Raw genomic sequence first — 22,545 nt, forward strand, 5'->3', positions numbered from 1 at the left:
TGCACATGTATGCCGGACCAAATAACAACAAAAATCATGTATTTACCCAGTTTAGCAATGGAGAAAAGATAACTGGAAGGCTGCAAGTGGTCATCTCCAGGGGTACCTTAAACAGATAAAGAGAAAAAAATATATATAAAAATGTGCACTTTTAGCTGCAGAATTAGTCTTTTATGTGAGTTCTTAAGGTGCATCACATTTGCAAATTTGGTGGGCAAATAAGGTCCATTTTACATGGTCAATTGTGCACTGATGTTCATCAGTGTGCTTAATTCTCATGCTCAGAAACTTCAGAAACAAGAGTCAAACTCTTGATCACAGATTTCTACTGAAATAACAGTCATAACGCAATAATTAATATAAATAGGTTAATGTCTGTAATATCTCAATTTGGTCAAATGTTCCAGGAGTGGAGTTCTGAAATTTCTTAACTGTGCTTACACTCTAAATCAGTCATCTGTAATTACCTGTGGTTTCATGCCTGATACAGAGTCTAATACCAAATTCACACTGAAATAAGGCACAGAAACGCTTTTGAAAGAGACATTTGTGTCTGTACACACTACCAGTGCTGTTCAGAGAAGTATAAATGCATTTACAGAAGAATTACAAATGTATCATTTGATTTTAAGACATATGGTGATGTAAAGACACCTTTACAGTATATGATACTGCTTAAGTGTGTGTATCTGTGCATTTTTACATCATGTAAATATTACAAAATAAAGAGCTGTTGTTTTCTCACCTTTCTCAACAAGATTATCAAGGAGGATTAAAGCTCGCTCTGTCCTGAGCAACCTACAATGAACAAACAAACAAAAAATAAAATAAACCACAAATTAACATGAGCTGACAGACAACATTTATCAGTTGAGTGGTCACAGCATCACCTGAATTGAAAACTGGGCAAGGACAGTGTATGTTTAAGGGCTTTGTATTATAGTTTATTAGCATATATTACTACTATTATTATACAAAGCTAGCAGATGTTACAATTCTTATATGTATAATTTTTTAAGCTTATATTTAATTGTTGTATGACATATATAACTGATTAAACATTAATATTAGCATCTAACATTATCAGGGTTGTGGTTTCATCCCTGTATGTTAGTATAAGATATAGGGAAAATGCAATTTTCAGGGCCTTCAATATAGTACACACAAACAGTAATAATAACATTTACCTTTCAATAGTTAATAATCAAGTACCTTGAAATGGATCATGAATCCTCTTCTGATAAAAGACGATGTAGCAAGCTTCTGCTCTGCTCGTCCCAGGGTAACTTTCTCACGTTGCGATCCATTCAGCGCCCTCTAGCGGCGATTAATAACCAATAATAATATAATACTCAGATTCCGTACTTCTTGGGAAAACTAGCAACTTCCTGAACAAAATGTAGCACATATATGTGTCTATATTAGTATTTAATTGTTACAATATAGTTTCCTAGCGAAAGGACAGTGTTTTTAGACAACATAACATACCTTCAACAAGACTGGACGCGACTCCGGTTAGATGTCTCTGCTGGGTCCTAAAGACGAGAAATACTGCGGAAAATCTCAAATACGTGTGTCATTTGCTCCAAAACAACTGTAGAGATGAACACGGAGGTAGAGAAAGCGATTTATCCGCATATAGATCGGCTATGAAGCGCGCACGCTTGTATCATCAATAATTAAGAGTCCAGGTGAAACATATAAAAAAACACGACACGAGGAGGCAATTTGATTAAAAAAAAATAACAATATTACTGCATTAGAGCTTGCATAAACTTTATAACGCAAGAGCAGCATCACGTACGCATATTAATACTGCGGTTCTGTGTCAGATCAATCAGTTGACTGTTGAAATTTCAAAATTGTAACCCAACTGGTTGAGTTATTAAATAAATAACCCAATAAAATGTTTAAAATAACCCAACAAAGCACCAAATATTTTTAACTCAACCATTGGGTTAAATAAATAACCCAACGTTTTTTAGAGTGTAGATTTTGGACCGTTACCGTAAGTTATTTTGTTAGATTAGCTCCAGATTTGGTTTCAGTATTGACTAATCTAATGTACAGTATATGCACAAATATAATATTGTATAGCTTCCTATAAAAATATGAATGTAAAAGAGAGATTTGTGAGGGGTGTACTCATATATGCTGAGCACTGCAAATGTTTTTACATTGTAATAATGTTTTTAATAATCTGATTATAATATATATGATAATTATTTTCTGTAATTACATTTAGAATTACACTGTTGACCCATCTCTTACCTTAACTCAACTCTAAACCTACTCACACCCCCAGACCTGCCTATAACCTTACTCTTATCCCACGTCAAGGGCCACAGAAGTGTTGTGCAGTACTGTATGATCACAATAACTACATATTTATTATTAATGTTTATGTTCTTATTATTATAAGTACATAAGCACTTATTTTTTGATGTAAGTACCTACAGTAATATAAATTGGGATCAAATTTTGAAAGGCAATGATATTTCATATATGCTGTAATATTTCTTTGAGTTATCAATCCTTTGTAAAACTTATTCCAACACTTAACTTTTAAGCAGTGATGTATTTATGTGATTTATTTAAATACCGTTGTATATCATAATATTTTTTTACTCAACCCTTTTTAACAGAGTTTTCCTCATTCACAAATTTCAGTTCGAATGTCTCTCGCTTGCATCTCTTGTTCAGTATATATAGATCAATGATGCCGGAGAGAAGTTAGCAGCTTGTAATTAGTCTTCCTCCTTTCTGGTGGAATAAGACACATTCTGTCTGTTTACATTATTCATGCAGAATACATTACAGCCTGAGCTCCTTTATGCAACTGGAGACGTTCATTATGGTCAAGAACTGTAAAATAGCGTAACAGCAGTGTCAAGCCCTTACACCAGAAATTATTTCACTGAACAAAGAATGTGTCGAGAGATACATTATTGAACTTTATGACTTCTCATATATCTGTACACAGCATCGAGACTGGTTATGTCAAGACGCTATTGTGAAAGTGTGATCACATAAAAGGCCCACTGTAAACCCGTTTCTTGACGTCTAATATGTTGCATAGTTTCCTTATTCAGTTATGACGCCGGAGGACAATATTGTTGACCATGATCAGAGTTTCTGCTGGCAGGAAACTTTCCTGTCTGGTAGCGCATCCTCTTATGTTGTTTTGGAGGCTTTAATAGTGTCCCCTCGGGCCCTCCGATGGCAGTAATTGTGAAAAATGAGCTGATTTCTGTCTGGTGCCACTTTGCTCAGACGGCACCCTGTATAGGCATTAGCATTCTTGTATTTAATTTAGATGTAAATGTGCGAGCTCGACCCCTGGATGGGTGCGTGGCACCGGAGGAACCAGCCACACATTTACAGACCCCGTGATCAATTACTAGCAGTGCGCTAAAAGGATGAAGGAACTTGGGGTCATTTATTTTCCCACAAGTAACTCAAGAAAAATAATGACGAACATAATGACAAAAGCACCATCGGCCTTGTAACACGTTTATCTGGACCAACCTCGTTTTCCTGACAGTGAAAGTGATTTTAGTCTTTAAAATGTTATTTGTTAAAGCTGTGATAACTAAATGTGATCGCTTACGGTAATGTGGTGATTTATAGTAGTTTAACCTTTTCTAAAAAGGATTATAATAGTGTAAAAGGCACACCATTTGGATTATAAAGAGATAACAATGAATTAGCAGTAGTTTATTTAAAATGTTATTGCTGGTCTTAGTGACATGAGTTGTTACTGTATGCCCCTACCAGCATTAAGAATGCCTATACACACAATTTGCTGGTTTAAATGAACACTAAAGGTAGTAATACACTAACAGTTACTCACAAACTAATTATAGAGTCGATTATCGTATAATAGGACTTGCTTCATCTCAAAACATTTTTATCGCAGTGCATGATTGCGAAAACTAATGTGATTTTTCCATTCCTGACTGGTACATAAATTGATAATATGACAGTTGCCTTTACAAATATAATATAGAATAAATACAATTTTAATGTAATATTATTGATTAGTTTTAAACCCAAAGTATACTCCATACTCTTATTTATTGTACCTTTTAGTCTGTTTTTTTTAACCACCTCATTACACAGAGGTGTCTTGTTTTTTGGCATCTTCAGTAATTCGTTGTTGTTTCGTCTGTCTGTTTCCTTTACATATTTTGTGTTTCGATATCAGCTGTACTGTCTTTATTATTGCATTTGTGGATTTGAAGCTTTTGTGCTTTTCGATTTTAAAGATTTTAGTCTTTTCTTTTGGTTATTTTGCAAGTCATGTTTACAAATTGAACAGGCATATTGCGGGTGAGTTGTCAATATCTCAATGTTTGTTGGCTTCATTCACTTTATGCAGCTCTTCGCATTCCTGTAAAAATGTACAGTAAGTGTTCTTAGATCTTAGATTTAGAGTAGTATGTTATTTCAAACAGATTAAACAGGATAGCCCGGCCAATCAGCCTTTTGATTTCAAACTGTCGCAACATATACTTAGCCGTACACTGAAAAACCAAAAAAGGAAATTACCTATTTTCCATATTTTGAGATACATTTAAAAAAAATTTATATTATTTATTTATCATTTTTAATTGCATTGTGATTTTGATGTTGAAATGTTTGAAAAAGTGACTTTTATTGACATTTTAGTAGTTTTATGTGATATATTGTCTGGTTTGGTGTTGTAAATAACAATAAAACAACTTGGTAATAAACTGCCACTACTTTTATTATCTGAATATTATTTATTATACAATACATTGTTTCAAACCACTAAAACTTTTGTATTAGTCACTTAAAATGCACAGTTGAATTTTCATCATCAAAAGTCAACAGCATCCCATAATACAATTCACAACTGTAAATAAACAGACAAAAAACATAAATCATGAAATGTCTCAGTTTGCTGAGAAAATAGAACACGCTTTATATTTAAAAACTGTAGGGAACTGTGCATGAAACAATTTAATACAATTTATTTGCAAGTGTCACCACAGCCACATGCATTTTTCATGTACCAAGCTAGCGAAAATGTATCCGCCAATAACTTGGATCTTGTATCTAGGCTTCAGTAATATCATTAATTTCTATTCTTTACAAAACATATGCTATGTCTATGACTGTATCCATTGTGTACACATTTTCCTTGACTGCTTCTTCTCACATGGTTCGAGAGGGCCAGTATGCTGGTGATCCTGCTGAACTGTGTTACTCTGGGGATGTTTCACCCGTGCGAGGACAGCCACTGTGACACAGAGCGATGCAAGATACTAGAGGTAAGTGTCAAATCTACAATGCATCACCATTCATAAACACACATTCTCTAAATAGATAAAATAAAGGGTCAACAAGTTGAAATGTAATTGAACATAGATTTGAAATTAAATGAAACATGTTAGAGCTCCAAAAAGGAGGTTGTATTAAAGCAAATACCCATTTTAGCACCTACAGTACACTCAAAAAAATCACTTTTGCTGCTTGTTCAAACTACTAATTTAAAATGAGTTGAAGCAACACAATTTTAGATTTTTTTTTGGAGACAACTTAATTGTTTTATGTTCAATCCACTTAAATTTGTTAACTTAATTGATTTGTGTTGGGAAATTATGAAACAATTGTGTGGAACCCTGCATTTTTTTACATTGTATTACTCATTTATTTGGTCAAAAGTTATAAGAAATAGACATGTATTGTAACGTTATCAATACCTTTTACTGTATTGTTTTTTTAGGCAATTTTAATTCATTTTTTAGAAGAAGTATATATTTCTTAAACAATCATAGAAAGAGAAACACAAACAAACATATTGACACTGAAAAACATTGTATTTACTATTTTTTTAAGCTTAAGGTTATTGCACACTGAATCCGAAATTATCGTCTGTAATTTTCGCACGTTAAAAATAAATTCGACCTATCATAAAAAAAAATTGAACCAGGTTCGATATTTTTTTCCCGATTTTCGCATCCAAAAAAGTGCTTTAAGAGGTGTTTTGACAGTTCAGAGCCACCGTACAAGCAAAAAGCTAAATACAAAATGCCATCATTTGTGCTACAGATAACTTTATGACAAACACAGTGCATAAAATAAAGATAAACTGTGGCGGACAATTGAAAACCCCTAAATGCTGGATTCAGTGACTGGCATAACCTCTGCCCCGCTGCTGCTTGGTGTGTGTGTGTGTGGTATGTGTGTCCATACATTTGACGTACTGCTCATAGACATTTATGATGGTCTGCTTTTGGTCCATTGCTTCAACACGTGGCCACCATCTATTATAATGTCTGTAGGGACTGCCAGTCTCTGTTCAGGATTTGTTTACGTACGTTAATGTGTGAAGTATCACAGGCAATCAAAATTCCACTGATTTCTTGAAATAATCTTGGCATTTGGGGATAATCCAGCGCATCTCTTTGATAATGAGCTGAACTCTCCTTCCTCTCTGTGCAGTGCTGGATGAACACAATATGTAGCCTATTCTTCTTTCTTTTTCTGCTTTGGAGAAGAGAGGAGAACAGTATCATTGCTTGAATTGAATTGAAATGTTTTGCTTTTTTTCGTAATAGTTTAATTAATACGCATCGGACTCAGTGTGCAAGGTTTGTTTACCTGCAGATTTTTTCACATATGAATAAGAAAAAAACGCATGTGAAAATTTCAGACTTTAGTGTGCAAAGACCTTAAGTGGTTGCAAACAATATATAAGAATTTATATGATGCTGAATAAAAAAAACAAGTTAAACATTACTAAATTTGATTTGTTTATTTAAATTGAGCCTGTATACATTGTTTGCAACCACTTAGCTTAAAAAGACTGAGTAAACATAATTAATCATTTTTTTCAGTGTACTAACTACAGTTTAAATAAAAGAAACTAGCTTGATTTTATTCTGCACTCATGCATTAAATTAATCCAAAAAGAAAGTTATTTATAAAGCATTAGAGTTGATTTCTGAAGTGTAACGTAGATGTTTTGCTGAGGGTGGTTTAATGGGTGCAAGAAATGGAGATCGGCCATTTGCTAAAAAGTAATAAAAACCAAGCAAAATGGAAAACAGTTACCGTATTTCACATCGTCGAAATTATTTCACCCTTCAGAAACCGATGTTCATTAAATAGATCAAAGAATAGATTACAATGTGAACAAATTAGAATGTAATCACTGGACACGGGTTTGAAGTGAAATCAAACAAGTGTTAGAACTCCAAAAACGAAGAGAGGTTACTTTGAGGCATTTGTCATCTTCTCTAGTGGAGCGCGCTGGGTTTCTCTAGATATCCTGAAGCATGTTGTGTTGACTGACTTCCAAAAGACACAGGAATGCCCAAAACCACATGTGGTGTGATAGGCAACAAAGAGATCCTCGCCTGTAATTCAAAGCAGATTATCACAGGAAAGACAGCGCTCTGGTTTATCATTGATTCGGGAACATGGCTCAGAGCCTTTGATTTCAATCTGCTAAATTCCTTTTGCTTTGTTTAACAGATGAGCGTTTTACCCTAAGGATATCAGAGAGCTAGTCTCTCTTTTATGCTTTAGATCCTCTGCTGTGGATGTCTTTTATCATTTGGGGACTCGGCAATTTCAAAACAATTCACTCTTGTCCTCTATTAGAGAGGTAATTTATTCAAATATAAATACCGGGGACATCAGGACTCCATTAGGGAGAATATGATGACACTACAGAAAAGGGTCGTTTTATGAACACTCAAGTCATGATTCGATACATATCTTGATTAAAATGAAACGAACGCTCTGTGCAACAAACTGAGTGTTATTTACGACTTTATTACCTGTTATTCACCACACGGACAAAAAGTTCTGAGCATGTACGATGCATACAACATAGGCTCATTCTGAAAATGACTCGAATTATGTAGCCAGAAGTATGTATGGCTGCATTTAATTTTTAAAGTAAACACTACAGGGTGGTATGAGGCTGTTCCTTTTCGCACTTACCAGCTGACCGCTTACCTCCATATGGACAGCTTTCCCGCTGTTAGCAGTTTGCCAGGTTAGCTCGCCATGTATGTCGGCAGACTTGAGATGCAGAGACAAGTGATGATGACCATGATGATGGGGTTTGAGTCTGGTGAAAAACGATTCCAGAAGCAGGTAAAACAAAAACCGTAAATAAACTAGTAAATAACAGGGTGAGAATGTGGTCAAATCTGAAAACGTAGTAAAAATCAGACGAGGGCTTTTCTCTGTCTGGTTTGCTTTTGAAAATGGTTGGTTGGGTTTAGGGAAGTGTGTAAGCGTGTCAATCGACACAATTGGTTGAGTTTAGAGAATGAGGAGGGTGGGTCAGTCGATCGGTCAGTCATTCAGTCAGTCTAGCAGTCAGTCGACAGCGGCTTCTAGTGGATTTACGCGAAACAGCAGGTGCGAATGGCACTAGCGAGAGAAATTTGAGATCTCAAAAAGCGTACACAGTGGCCTCTCGTGAATTTGTAAAAACAGAAACTGCAAAAAAAATGTAGCTCCTGAGACATATTTGGCAGTCTCCAGTAATGAATATAGAGGTGTGTTTTGAGAATGAGCCTGGGTTGGTACATCTAATATCTCGATCATAGACTGTATAATGATGTATTTGCAGGCATGTTTTTTTTCTATTTGGTAAACAAATCCAAGTTTGCCTGTAAATATGCCAATATAGATGATAATACATAAATGCAGAATTAACATTTTGGATCAATTATACCTTATAAATATAATAAGTTGACTACATAAGCTTTAAATTGCAAATTTTATTTTAATGTATCGTGATTTGCATCATCACATTTATATTTTGCGATATCTATTAGAATCTATCGTTACACCCATTATAGGTAATTGTGAAGGTAACTGTATTTCATATGTATATACATGTATTATTTATACACGTTTCATTTATTTAGTCATTCATTCATTTTTAATTTGATATAATAGATTTAATGTTCATAATAAAAAATTTTCAAGTATGTGACATTCATTATTGTTATTACCCCTGGCATTGTGTTTATTTATTTATTATTATATTATTTTCCTGTTTCTTTTTCATGTAGTTTACACTCTTTATAGCAGTCAATAATAATAGGAAATGTTACCTCTAAGGAATATAGGGTTAATAGAGATAATGTGCAACATCATATTTGTCAAAAGACAGTTTACGTGCATGTAACCTGGTACGAGCAGTTGCGATATAGCAATGGGAGACGATCTACGAGGAGGTGCGTAGTAAAGTTAACAGCCACCTGGCCGCCGAGAAGAAGGAGGCAGAGAACCGACGAAGTTTTAAATATTTATTAATAAAATGGACCAAAACAAAACCTAAATCAAAACAAATGGACTGAATTCGTTGCAACATTATATCACTTGTAATTACAACTACATTTATTAAATGTAATGGCTTCCATGTTGTAAGAAGGCTTTCCATAGAGCGAGAGCGAGTGTGACTGACACACACATAAACACAAACACACTCTCTACTTCAGAGTTTGGGCTTAATAACAAATTGATTGTTTCATTCTTTGATGCAATCAGTTAGTTGAAAAAGAAGTAAAGACATTTACATGATTTCTGTAGAATCATGTAATTCCAAAAATAAGAATATTGGGAGCAGAAATTGAAAATGTCCATCATTCATTCATTCGTTTTCTTTTTGGCTGAGTCCCTTAATTAATCAGGAGTCGCCACAATGGAATGAACTGCCAACTTATCCAGCATATGTTTTACGCAGCGGATGCCCTTCCAGCTGCAACCCATTACTGGGAAACATCCATACACACTCATTCACACACATACACCAAGGACAATTTAGTCTACCCAATTCACCTATACCACATGTTTTTGGACTTTTGGGGGAAACCAGAGCACCTGGAGGAAACCTACGGGAACACAGGGAGAACATGCAAACTCCACACAGAAATGCCCAGGCGAGTCTCGAACCAGCAACCTTCTTGCTGTGAGGCGATCGTGCTACCCACTGCGCTACCGTGCAGCCCATGTCCATTTATAAATGATTAAATAAATTAAAAACTTAATAAATGTACAAAATTAATTATTTACATTATTTTTTTCATTATACTGTGAAGTGAATAATATAAAAAGTAGATTTTAAAGTTCTTTCAAAAACCTTTAATTGCTGTTAAAATATTTTATTAATGCCTTTTCCCTAGATTTTTCCACCTTCATGAATAACCTAATATCTTGTGCAATTAATAAGTCAGATGCATTTTATTTTCCATATACTGTAATAAATAAATAAATAAATATATTCCAAAAGCATATGTTTTTAGCTCTCAGAAAGTTATACAATCTTTTACTTCATGAGAACTAACATTTCGTCTCATTTTCACTTTTCTCAATAACTGAATCCTGATGTCTTATACAAAAAAAAAAAAAAATGGCAGATAAATTTTATGCTCCATATACAGTCATTAAGTGAAGGAAATAATTCCCTAAAACTTATATTTCTAGCTCTCAGAAAGTTACATAATTTTTTTTTCTGAATTCATAAAAATTAGGATTTGGCCTATTTAGTCTTATTTCCTCTTCCTTATTAAAAAATCCTGATGTCTTATACAAAAAATATATTTTAAGCTCCATATGCTGTACTGTCACCAAGTAAAGCAAATAAATTCCTATAACTTATTTTTCTAGCTCTTTCACAGTTATATAATCCTTACAACCACCCCCCGTATTATATTATAATATAAAATTATATTATATTATATTACATTTTATTATATTTAAATAAAATATAAATTATATATCATATTATTCAATAAATCATATTTATGGTGGCTTGAGAAAATCATACCTTTCCGACAGACTATCATAGAGACTTAAGGTTGTGCTCATTTAACTTCAGACTACCAACCTGCCAAACACTGATGACCTTTTAATTTACTAGCCACACCCTAGCAACCACTTACGGCACCCTAGCAACAGTCCTATAGACTTCCATTGTAAAAAAAAATGCCTTTGACTCTACATTAGACATACTAACAACATACCAATCCATACTAACAACACACTACTCCATACCAGAAACATACCAATGACATACTAGCAAGATTTTAATTCATACTACAAACATACTAGCAACATGCTAATTCATACTAACAATATACTAATCCATAATGGAAATATACTAACAAACATACTAATCATACTAGCAAACATGCTAATTCATACTAAGTCCATGCTAACGGCATGCTACTTTATACTAGAAACATGCTAGTAATATACTAATTTTATGTTGGAAACATGATAACTTATGTTAAAACTACCTAGCAACCAGTCAGAACACCTTAGCAACCGCCTCTCTCTCTCTCTCTCTCTCTCTCTCTCTCTGTACCTCCCTTTCTCCCCTTTTCTATGTTATGTGGGTGTCATAAGCATTTGGAGGGCTACATAAAAACAAATGAGCCTGAAATGGCCTGGCCTAGAGAGGATTAAACCATACTAAATGAAGTGCTTAAAACTCAACTCCAAAGCCCACTCATCCAGACAGTCGTTGTGATCAGGCACTTCAGAATACAATGCCACTGATTGTGACACGAGGTGAATCGCCTCTTATTTCTGAGTTATTAAGCTAATGCTTGCTGTAATGAATGATGCTAGTCTGTGACCTTTACATTGTGACAGTGGGTCAGGTTCACTGTACGGCGTGCCAGTGAGATGGGATTGTGATAATGTTATCAACGCTCACATAAATCACACATCAGTTGGTCAGTGGCTTGCCTCCCGACTGGATTTGGAAGTCAATATTAACATACTTTTGACAAAATACCTTTAATTGTAGTGCACGTCATCTTGGAAAAAATAGGTTATATTATTTGTGTGTAGAGACAGAAAGAGAGAGACTGATATTATCAGAGTCAAATATTTACAAAAAAATCATTCTTTACATGACTTAAAAATGAGAGAAATTTGATCATTTATAAAATGTCATTTTTCATATCATTTCAAATTTCATATTTTTGTTTACATGTCATATCAAAATCAATAAAAATGTGGCTTTGCCACCATAGGGATAAATACATTATTTAAAAAAATAATTATTTAAAATAGTTTTTGACATGTTTTTATGTGCAGTCATCTAGTTTATTATTCATTCAGTCATTTTCTTTTCGGCTTAGTCCCTTTATTAATCCGGGGTCGCCACAGCGGAATGAATGGCCAACTTATCCAGCACATGTTTTATGCAGTGGATGCCCTTCCGGCTGCAACTCATCTCTGGGAAACATCCATACACACTCATTCAGACTCATACACTATGGACAATTTAGCCTACCCAATTCACCTGTACCGCAGGTCTTTGGACTGTGAGGAAAAACCGGAGCACCCGGAGGAAACCCACGTAAACACGGGGAGAACATGCAAACTCCACACAGAAAAGCCAACTGACCCAGCCGAGGCTCAAACCAGTGACCTTCTTGCTGTGACGCGACAGCACTACCTACTGCGCCACTGCATTGCCCTATTTTATTATTATTATTATTATTATTATTATTATTATTATTATTATTAGTTTTGTTTTTGTATGTATGTATATAATGTAATATCATTTTGGATATTTATTTATTTATTTATTTATTTATTTATTTATTTATTTATTTATTTATTTATTTATTTATAAATGTGACTCCCTTTTGCCCAAGCTCCAGTTAATTTCTGACCCAACTGCATATGCTGCATGACCACATCAAAATTTTCATAAAAATACAGCGGGGGAAATTCAAAATGATTGAACTGGGAATAATATTTCTAAAGGACCTGTTGACATGGAATTGAAAAAGAGTTTGTTAAAAACCCAAACAATACAAACATAAAACAAAAAAAAAAATCTGAAAAATTTGTCGTGTAATAATAATGATATGACAAAAGGAGAAAGTAGTAAACTGCTGGAATATACTTAATACTTTAAATAAAAGGATTTTTGGTGATGGCAGCCTAAAGATGACTCTAATTTGGAGAATGAAGTCACATGCATTGCTCAGGTGTGATTTTATTTTATTTTTTCACAGACTTCAACAGAGTGTAAAAATCTTGATGATTCTGTGGGTCTTGTTCATAAAATCTGATCTTAAATTTGTATTTTCCTTTGGATTCAAGTCAGGTGATTGGCTGGGCCATTCTACAGCTTGATTTTTTTTTTCTGAAACCATTGGAGAGATTCCTTGGTTTGTGTGTTTTTTTCATTCTCTTGCTGAAATGTCTACCCTGGTTTTGTCATCCTGCTAATGTAGATGTTGGACTGAAGCAGATAATTTACAATGACGAAGGACAGAGGGTTGCTGAATAACTACTGAGAGATTTCAGCTGCTGTCTGGGCTTTCACTGCCTTTCTACACCTCCCTTTCTTCATGTGTTCAATACTTTTTCCCTGAGTCATTTCATTTTATTACACAACATATAACTTAATTTGTAACTAATCAGATTTTCGGTGAAACATCCGGTGAAAATTTCAAGTCAACAGCACCTTCTGAGAAAAGTGGTGACGTGTTCAATATTTATTTTCCCCATTGAATGATGATTGTAAGAGTGGTCATGGCATTGCAGAGGCATATGTATTTAGTAATAGCTATATTACACATTTATTCAGTATTAAACTTGAAATGGGATTGGATTTAGAGGCACTTTCTTGCTGTGAGTTTCCTGGAACCATCACATGTTACTCTCCGCCGTGCCTGGGTGAGATTGCTTTCTTTCCATGAATAATGCCAAGTTTTCATTTGGATTTAATGGGAACAGATCAGTTCCTTTGCCTGATTCTTACTCCGTAAACGTGTATTTTTCTGAATGCTAAAGCCCAGGTTTGGTGAGTTTCTTGCTTTTTCATCAGAAATAAATGTCCCGGGTTGTTTCATCTCTGAGATCTGAAAATGTACAGTGATTATCTTCTCCAACTGCTCTTTCAAATCACTCTCCCTCTTGCCATATGGAAATTAGTGTGCTCTGCCAGAAATAAGATTGCAAACCTGGTCATCAGGAAATTTACAAAGACGTACAATCAGCTCCCATCACTGTCAGGGAGACCCGGCTGGGCTCTATAGCAGACGTGACTCAGGTTAGCCCTCGGCGTGAGCTCCAAAAAGAATGCCTTGGGTGGAATAATGGAATTCACGGAAAACACAATAAAGCCGGGGATCATGCCTGCTGTCTCTCTCTTTCTCTCTGTGCCCCTTTCTCTTCTGCCCACACAACACATTATCATTTATTTCTTCAGTGCTTTCCTCTTTCCTTTTTACTTCTGCATGCATTCCTCTCCTCTTTTGCCATTGCTTTTTTTGTAATTATGCAGTCTTACATATTGTTCTAAAACACAAACTCTATGACAAGTTTTCTTTAAAGCAACAAAAAAGAATATTTATTTTCTTCATGGGGTGATAGTTGTTAGACTAAAAAAAGCTACTGTAGTTAGTTACTTTCATTCATTCATTCATTCATTCATTCATTTTGCTTCTGCTTTGTCTCTATTTTGACGATGCTTTCCACACACAATTTTATATTTTACTTCATAGCACAAAAATTTTTGTATTTAAATGTATAATTATAAAATTCATTCATTCATTCATTTTCTTTTCGGCCTAGTCCCTTTATTATTCCGGGGTCGCCACAGCGGAATGAACTGCCAACTTATCCAGCACGTTTTTTATGCAGCGGATGCCCTTTCAGCTGCAACCCATCTCTTGGAAACATCCATACACACTCATTTACACTCATACACACCAGACAATTTAGCCTACCCAATTCACCTGTACCGCATGTCTTTGGTCTGTGGGTGAAACCGGAGCACCCGGAGGAAACCCACGCAAACACGGGGAGAACATACAAACTCCACACAGAAACGCCAACTGACCCAGCTGAGGCTCGAACCAGCGACCTTCTTGCTGTGAAGCGACAGCACTACCTACTGCCCCACTGCTTCGCCCTAATTATAAAATTAATACATTTATATGTATTTGAAAGGGGCAGTGCGGTAGCGCAGTGGATAGCGCTGTTGCCTCACAGCAAGAAGGTCGCTGGTTCGAACCTTTGCTTGGTCAATTACTATTTCTTTGTGGAGTTTGCATGTTCTCCCCGTGTTCACGTGGGTTTCCTCTAGTTGTTTCGGTTTCCCCTACAATTCCAAAGATATGCGATATTGGTGAATTGGGTAAGCGAAATTGTCCGTACTGTATGTGTGTGAATGAGAGTGTATGAGTGGTTTCCCAGTATTGGGTTGCGGCTGGAAGGGCATCCGCTGCGCAAAACATATGCTGGATGTGTTGGCGGTTCATTCTTCTGTGGTGACCCCTGTTTAATAAAGGGACTAAGGCGAAAAGAAAATGAATGAATAAATGTATTTGTAATACAATTTTGTCCTTTAATACATCAGTATTGCTGTAACAGCCGAGAGGGAGGAGAGGAAATGTGTGCAGAGTTTTCTGTGTTTTTTAAGTAGTTGGAGCATTTTAATTACTCACGCTAACTTCTCTCGCCATTGTAAGCTACCGCAATATATCGCATGTGAGATAAATGACGTCAGTACATAATAACCGTTAGGATCTATTACTGAACCGATACCTAATTGTCCTCGTCTGCATCACGGTGCACCAAAGAAACAAATAATTTTGACACCCCTATAAACTCCACAGAAATACCAACTAGCCCAGCTGGGATTCAAAAAAGTAACCTTTTTGCTGTGAGGTGATAGTACTAAGTACTAAGCCACTGTACCGTCCCATTAGTAACTTTATTTCGAGAAAAGCCATCACTGACAAATTGGCTTTACTTAAAGTGAGCAAACCCAACTTGAAACTCCCAAGTTGACTTTTTGTTTATAATTCCATAATTTATTTACTTAAAATTTTTAAGCCATTTTCCAGTAATAAGTTGCAGCTGGAAGGGCATTCGCTGCGTAAAACATGTGCTGGATAAGTTGGCGGTTCATTCTGCTGTGGCAACCCCAGATTAATATAAGGACTTATACATTTTTAAGGCAATGGGTTTACTCACTTTTTTAAGTAAAGTCAACTAACTGCTCTAAATGAAACTGGTTTACTTGCTTTTTTATAAAGAGTAAAGTCAGCTAATTAATATTGTTTTACTATTATTTTAGTCACTATCAACTTTCATTGTGAGGACATACTCAAAAATGTGTTGTTTGTTTAAACTACTTATTTAAAATGAGCTGAAAAAACACAATTCTTGAGTTCTTTTGGCACAACTTAATTGTTTTATGTTCAATCCACTCAAAAACGAATAAGTTAACTTAATTCCTTTATGTTGTCTCAAATCGATTGTGTGGAACCCAGCATTTTCGAACAGTGTAACATTCTGCAAAACTTCATCTACACTGTAAAAAATGCAGGGTTCCACACAATTCATTCATGTTGTCCCAACACAAATCGATTAAATTACCTTAACACTTTTAACAAATGTATGCGGATAGAACATAAAAACATTGTTGTTCCAATGATGTCTCAAGATTTGTGTTGTTTCAGCTTATTTTAAATAAAAAACTAAATTTTTGAGTGTAGTCACACAGGTTTGGAGTAAATGGTGGCTGATTTTCGTTTGTGGGTGAACTCAGATTGCAGCATTAGGATGCGAGCGTGTGTGTTATTATGCAAGCTTTAGTTGAGTTAGAAGATAAGTGGTTTCTGGGGCAGAAAATAAGCAGTATCATGTTTAAGAGGAGAATCAATTATGAAGTACAGCGATGTGAGTGGGGCTCACCAGTGTGTGTAACACTACAGATTGAATAGATTGTTATTGTATTCTTCTCCCAATTTTTTTCAGTTACTGTAAAAGTGTTTGTGTGGATGGTGCGATACTTTGTGGGTTGAGCTACATATATTTTTACAGTTCAGTATGATCTGTCCATATTAATTTTCTTAGCATTTTCTCCAGGTAAAGTGAGCATATGTTCTTTTTGTCAGCCATTTCACTGGGAAATCCCATTCGACTTGGAATGATTCAGATAATGACAGTAGTTTATTACTTACCAGAGGCATGAAGCAACGAGTGCAAAACTCTAAAACACAACAACAACAACAACAAAATTCTTTAAATCTCAAATCAAATGCACCTCATGGACCACAATCCATAGAAATCCTACAGTCGATGTTCTGCCATCATTTAATCTCCTACCATCTCTAAAAAAAATGACTTCCATTCACTCACATGGAAACATGTTGACAGTTGTCACTTTACCATAAGTGGTAAACTGAACACAGAATATAGCTGTTACTACTGTATGTAGTGTTCAGTGGTGGAAAGAGTCCTGAAAAAAATCATGCTCAAGTTAAATTACTATTACTTGCCAAAACATGTAGTGCAAGTAGAGTAAAATTATCTGTCTTAAATCAAAAATGAAAAAGTAGCTCTTTTAAAAGTACTCAGTAATGAGTAGTTTTACACTGTGAAAATTATTCCACCTTGTACCATGAAAATAAATAATGTAGCTTACAGTGCCATTTTCTTTAAGAGTGTATCAAGTTCAGTTATTGCATAGAATATAATTTAAAATGTGAGATTAATTTGATGTAAGATCACATTACATTCCTATTTGCACCTTTAATAAGCCAACAGAAAGCAGGTTGAAATCTATGTAACCTATAAACTGAAAAAAGGAAGTGCAAAAATTCAGATGTTATAATGTCAATGCTGAGATTTACCACTTTGAACTCTAACAAGCTACAAGTGTCCAGCAGTTAGTGCTGCAAATCAAGCTTGTATAGCACTGATAGAATAGATGAAGTCAGTTTTTTTATTTAAAAATGTAACATTCTGTAGTGCTTTTAGGTATTATATAAGGCTATTTGGCGATTTCAGTCATCTTACAGTTAGCATCCTTCATCTTCTTATCAGTGACATGCAGTCCAAACTGATTCTGTCTTTGTGTGTAACAATTTAGCATCTTCTTGTACATTTCCACGCTGTACATGTTTGCTTCATTTATAAAGCGCATGTCTTGAGGTTGGTTTGTCTGGAGGTTGATTTGATGCAATTTTGATTTGATTGGGTGGGAATCATGGGACTGATTTTTCAACATACTGTTGTTACCTGTAGAGCGATAAACTAGCGACTGCAGGTTGAAGGAAAATGGAGCAGTTAAAGTAGTGATACAAAACTAAAATATACTCAAGTAAAAGTACACTTTTGAAATTTTTTACTATTTAGTAAAGTAAAATTCCTGAGAAAAAACAACTCACTGTGATTTGAGTATTTGTAATTCTTTACGTTACACTACTGCTAGTGTTCTTGACTGATTTGTATAAGTATATAGAAGTATATTTTTTTAAGTATCAAATGAAATATATATTTTAGAACAAGACTTCCTAAATGAATTTCGGTTTAAAAAGAATCAAGCGAGTCGCTTAATTTGTTTTTTTAATACATAAGCCATTTTAAAGTAATTATTTGAATGACTGATTTAATGAATCACTCATTAATCAATTTTATTTTATTTTATTTTTATGTTATATTCCCCCCCCCTTTAAAATATATTATATAATTTATTTTATTATTTTTATTTATTTGTACTTTTTTGTTGTATTTTTTATTTAATTTTATATTTGATATATTTTATATTTTATTTTAGCATATTAGATTTACATTTTTATTTTCTTTAATTTTTATGTTTTTTTATTTCATTTTATTTAATTTTATAATTGTTTTGTTATTTTATATTTTATAATTTATTTTTTATTTCATTTTATTTTTGTTATTTTATTTTTTATTTTATAATTTTTAAATTTAATTTAATTTCATTTTATTTTATGTTTTATGTTTTATGTTAGTTTAATTTTATTTAATTTTATATTTTTTATTAGATTTTTATTTGATTTGATTTTATTAGATTTTTTATTTTATTTTTATGTTATTTTATTGTTATGTTATTTTATTTTTGTTATTCTTTTTTCCTTTTTTATTTATTTTATTTTGTTTTATTTTATTTATTTTATTATTATTGAACTTAAAATTTTATATTTTATAAATTTACATTTTTTATTTTATTTTATTTTTTAATGTTTTATTTTATTTTATTTTATTTTATATTTTGTATTAGATTTTGTATTAGATTTTTATTTGATTAGATTATTTTTTTATTTTACCTTTTAATTTATATATTTTATTTTATTTTATTTTATTTTTATTTTTTATTGCTTACATGCCTGAACCAGCATAGCAAACAGTATAAAAACATTTTCATCAAATCATTACAATATTACTCTAAACAAAATTGTATTTAATGTGTCAAAATTGCACACCCTCATAACTTGTTTTTCTTCTTTTCCATTTTTCAACAAGTATCAGAGTCTAAATATGCGTTGTAGTGTTGATTTACGGCAGTGTAATGATTGGTGTTTTCCTGCTGCATTGTTACTCGTCTCTTCACTTTGCTTCTAGACTGGATGATGTCATCAGCATAGCAACTGCCTTCCGCACACATGAATTAGAAGAATTAGTAAGAAGGCAGAAGATATTTTTGTTTACCCTCAGTGATTGTGTGCTGCTGCAGCTTCCTCCTCTATTTGTGTGTGATTGTGTGTGTGTGTGTGTGTGTGTGTGTGTGTGTGTGTTTGCGGGGGTGGACGGCTGGTCTGAAGAAGTTCTGGATTTCAAGAATTGTTTTTTTTTTCGCTGAGGAAAGGCCATCAGTTGAACTAGAATAACCTACTCGCTGCACAGACAATACACCACTCAGCTATTTGTACAACAAAGAGGACACCATGAGAAGATTTATTCAGTGCCAAAAGATCACCGTGCGCGCAAAACACCCTCGCTTTCCACATGCGTGGATGAGACTGACTCTCTCCGAGCTATTTTTGAATGCTTCCCCAGAAATATGAAAGAGAAGGATGACATGTATTAAATAGAAATGGGTGGATGATGTGCTGAGGAAAAGGAGGGGAGGAGGAATATGGGAAGAGGTTTGCTGAAACAAAGGAGACTATAGACAGTGAAGTATAAAGAGGAAGATATTCATATAGGGTGTGTGCGCGTGTTTGTGTGTGTGAGGGAAAAAAGCACCGTAGAGAATATTTAAGTCCCGAGCTCTGTTGAGTCTTTGAGAGCGTTTTGTAGAGGGGTTTCCCTGGTCTGTGTCGTTTATCTTTGGAGGGAGCTGTTGAACCGTAGAAGGGGCCCGTAGAGATTTATATATGCACACGTAAGCAGCTGTGTGAGCCAAGAGCTCTATACGAACGGTGAACTAAACATTTATTATGTAATATGACATAAATATCTATCATCAGGTATTGGGGTTAAGATCACAATAATGCTGGGGCCAGTGGTAGAAAGTGTAATCATACTTAGGCAAAAGTACCATGCTTAAATTGTAGTGCAAGTGGTGTAAATGTATCTGTTGTAATGTATGAGTAAAAAAGTAGACCTTTTTAAAGTACTAAAGGGTAGTGAGTATTACACTATAAAAAGCTGATGCATATACATGTGGATTTGTGTAAACGTAAAATTCTGTAGTGCATTTAGTTATTGCCCAGCAGGCACACAACGTCACAAGACATTAATATTAGGTTAGATTTAGCTCGTGATGTCAGGTGACCGAAATTCAATGTCTAACCAGTGTCTATGGACGTTGATATTTGGTTGATTTTAGGTTGTGTTGGAAAGTGACCAAAATCCAACGTCGAGCCAACATCTTAAATCATATTGACGTCAAAATCTGACATTTATTCGTCAAGTATGGCTACCAAAATCCAACGTCTGATAGACTTCATAGTGGTAACATCCACACAACGTCAAGCTGTAACATCATTAGATGTTGATATTTGGTTGATTTTGGGTTGGACGTTGGTCATTGACGTCTGCCTGATGTTGAGTTCTGACGTCAAGCCAATTTTCGCTTCCAAACAAAACGCAACGTCCCCACAACGTTGAGGTACAACGTCAATCTAATGTTATGTTGATGTCTTGTGACTGACGGGTGTTTAAGCCCATTTTGGTCATCATACAGTACACATCTGTCATCTTCTCATCAGTGACATGCATCTAAACAGGCTCTGGGTCATTGCGTGAAAAGATTTTGGACATCTTCTTGCACACTTTTAATGCTTTTAAACTGTTTGCTGCAATTATAAATCGCCCATGTCTTGAGGCAGTTCATTAAGATGTGATTTACCTATGTGCGATTTGATTGGACAGGTATCACATGCAGGACGAATTTTTCTAAACCCCATAGACAAGAAGAAATAAAGTAGTGACCGCAGGTTCAAGGAAAATAGTGTAAAAGTACCAATACTGCACTAAAAATGTACTAAAGGGAAAGTAAAAGTCCACATTTTTAAAACTACTTAGTAAATTACAATTTCTGAGAAAAATTACTCAATTACAAGTATTTGAAATTTGTAATTTGTAATTTGCCAGTTTATGTGCTGCTTTTTGGCTTTATGTACAGCATTAATTGGTAACACTAAAATAAACTAACATGAATTACTAACACGAACAAAACAATTAGCACTAAATTTATTATGGTATTTATTCATATTAGCATTAGTTAATGCTATTTAAGTGTTCAAGTTTCATGTTAACTCACACTGCATTAAGTAATGTTATCAAGCACAACTATTTTTATTATTATTATTAATATTATTGTTGTTGTTGTTTGTTGTTATTATTTAATATAAATTAACAAATACTAAGATAAGTACATTATCATTATTGACCTCATAACTGTAATATATTTATTTTTAATCATTCAAAAAATACAAATTGCACTCACTCACTCACTCACTCACTCACTCACTCACTCACTCACTCACTCACTCACTCACACAGACCGACCCAAAACTTAATCGTAGCCTGTGCAAGCTGAAAACATCATGTTGATTAGTGTAAATGCACAAGGCAGAACATTTTTAAAGTGAGATTTCAGTATCCTTGCTCTGTCTGGATCAAAATTATTCTAAGTTCGTGTTCATCATATGCTCATATTAAGTCATATAATTATAAAGCATTAGGGCATGGTCATAGTATCTCTGTCTGAGACGGTGTCCTCCCTCAAACCCTTAATGCAAAATGAAAGTGCACAGATTGTCCGCTTGTCCTCATTCTGACAGTATTGTTTATTGATGTGTTGTGTGTTACCATTAACTTTGAATTGGCAGGAGCTGTAGTGCTCTATAACCCAAATGTACAATACAAGCAGATCAGAGATGAGCTAATACATTAGCACTTGGCTCTGAATAATATTCCGCACGACAGTAAATGCTCTCCACTGCGGCTTAATTAACATTCCCTGCATTGTCAGAGTGCAAGTGCTTTGGCTGGAGGGAATCCCTCACTTTAGAGCTTTGACAAAATGTCCTCTTTGGCTAAGAAAACCCAGGAGTCTTTCACTCACCGTTGACCTTGAAGAAGTGATGGTCTCTGAGTTCAAATGGCCACTGGTGTCTCAAACCTATCATCTCTACTCAAGACCTGACAAATAGCCTTTACATCCAAATACTTTCATTCAAAATACCTTTTTTAGCAGCATACTGTAAGCAAACATGTCATCATGTAACTATTCTAATTATGTGCCTT

At 34.4% G+C, this 22,545-nt stretch overlaps 1 protein-coding gene across 1 annotated transcript in view; it reads left to right on the top strand.

The window, feature by feature from the left end:
* The first annotated feature begins 5,167 nt into the window (after positions 1-5,167).
* The window catches only part of cacna1g (calcium channel, voltage-dependent, T type, alpha 1G subunit), a 219,791-nt gene continuing 202,413 nt past the window's right edge, over positions 5,168-22,545 (top strand). Inside the window, exon 1 of the mRNA XM_056470083.1 lies at positions 5,168-5,297. Within this exon, the coding sequence (XP_056326058.1) occupies positions 5,205-5,297 (93 nt within the window). The 5' untranslated portion in view covers positions 5,168-5,204. The remainder of the gene's footprint in view (positions 5,298-22,545) is intronic.

This window comes from Danio aesculapii, chromosome 12 (assembly GCF_903798145.1).
Source record: "Danio aesculapii chromosome 12, fDanAes4.1, whole genome shotgun sequence".
In the NCBI taxonomy this organism is placed as follows: Eukaryota; Metazoa; Chordata; class Actinopteri; order Cypriniformes; family Danionidae; genus Danio; species Danio aesculapii.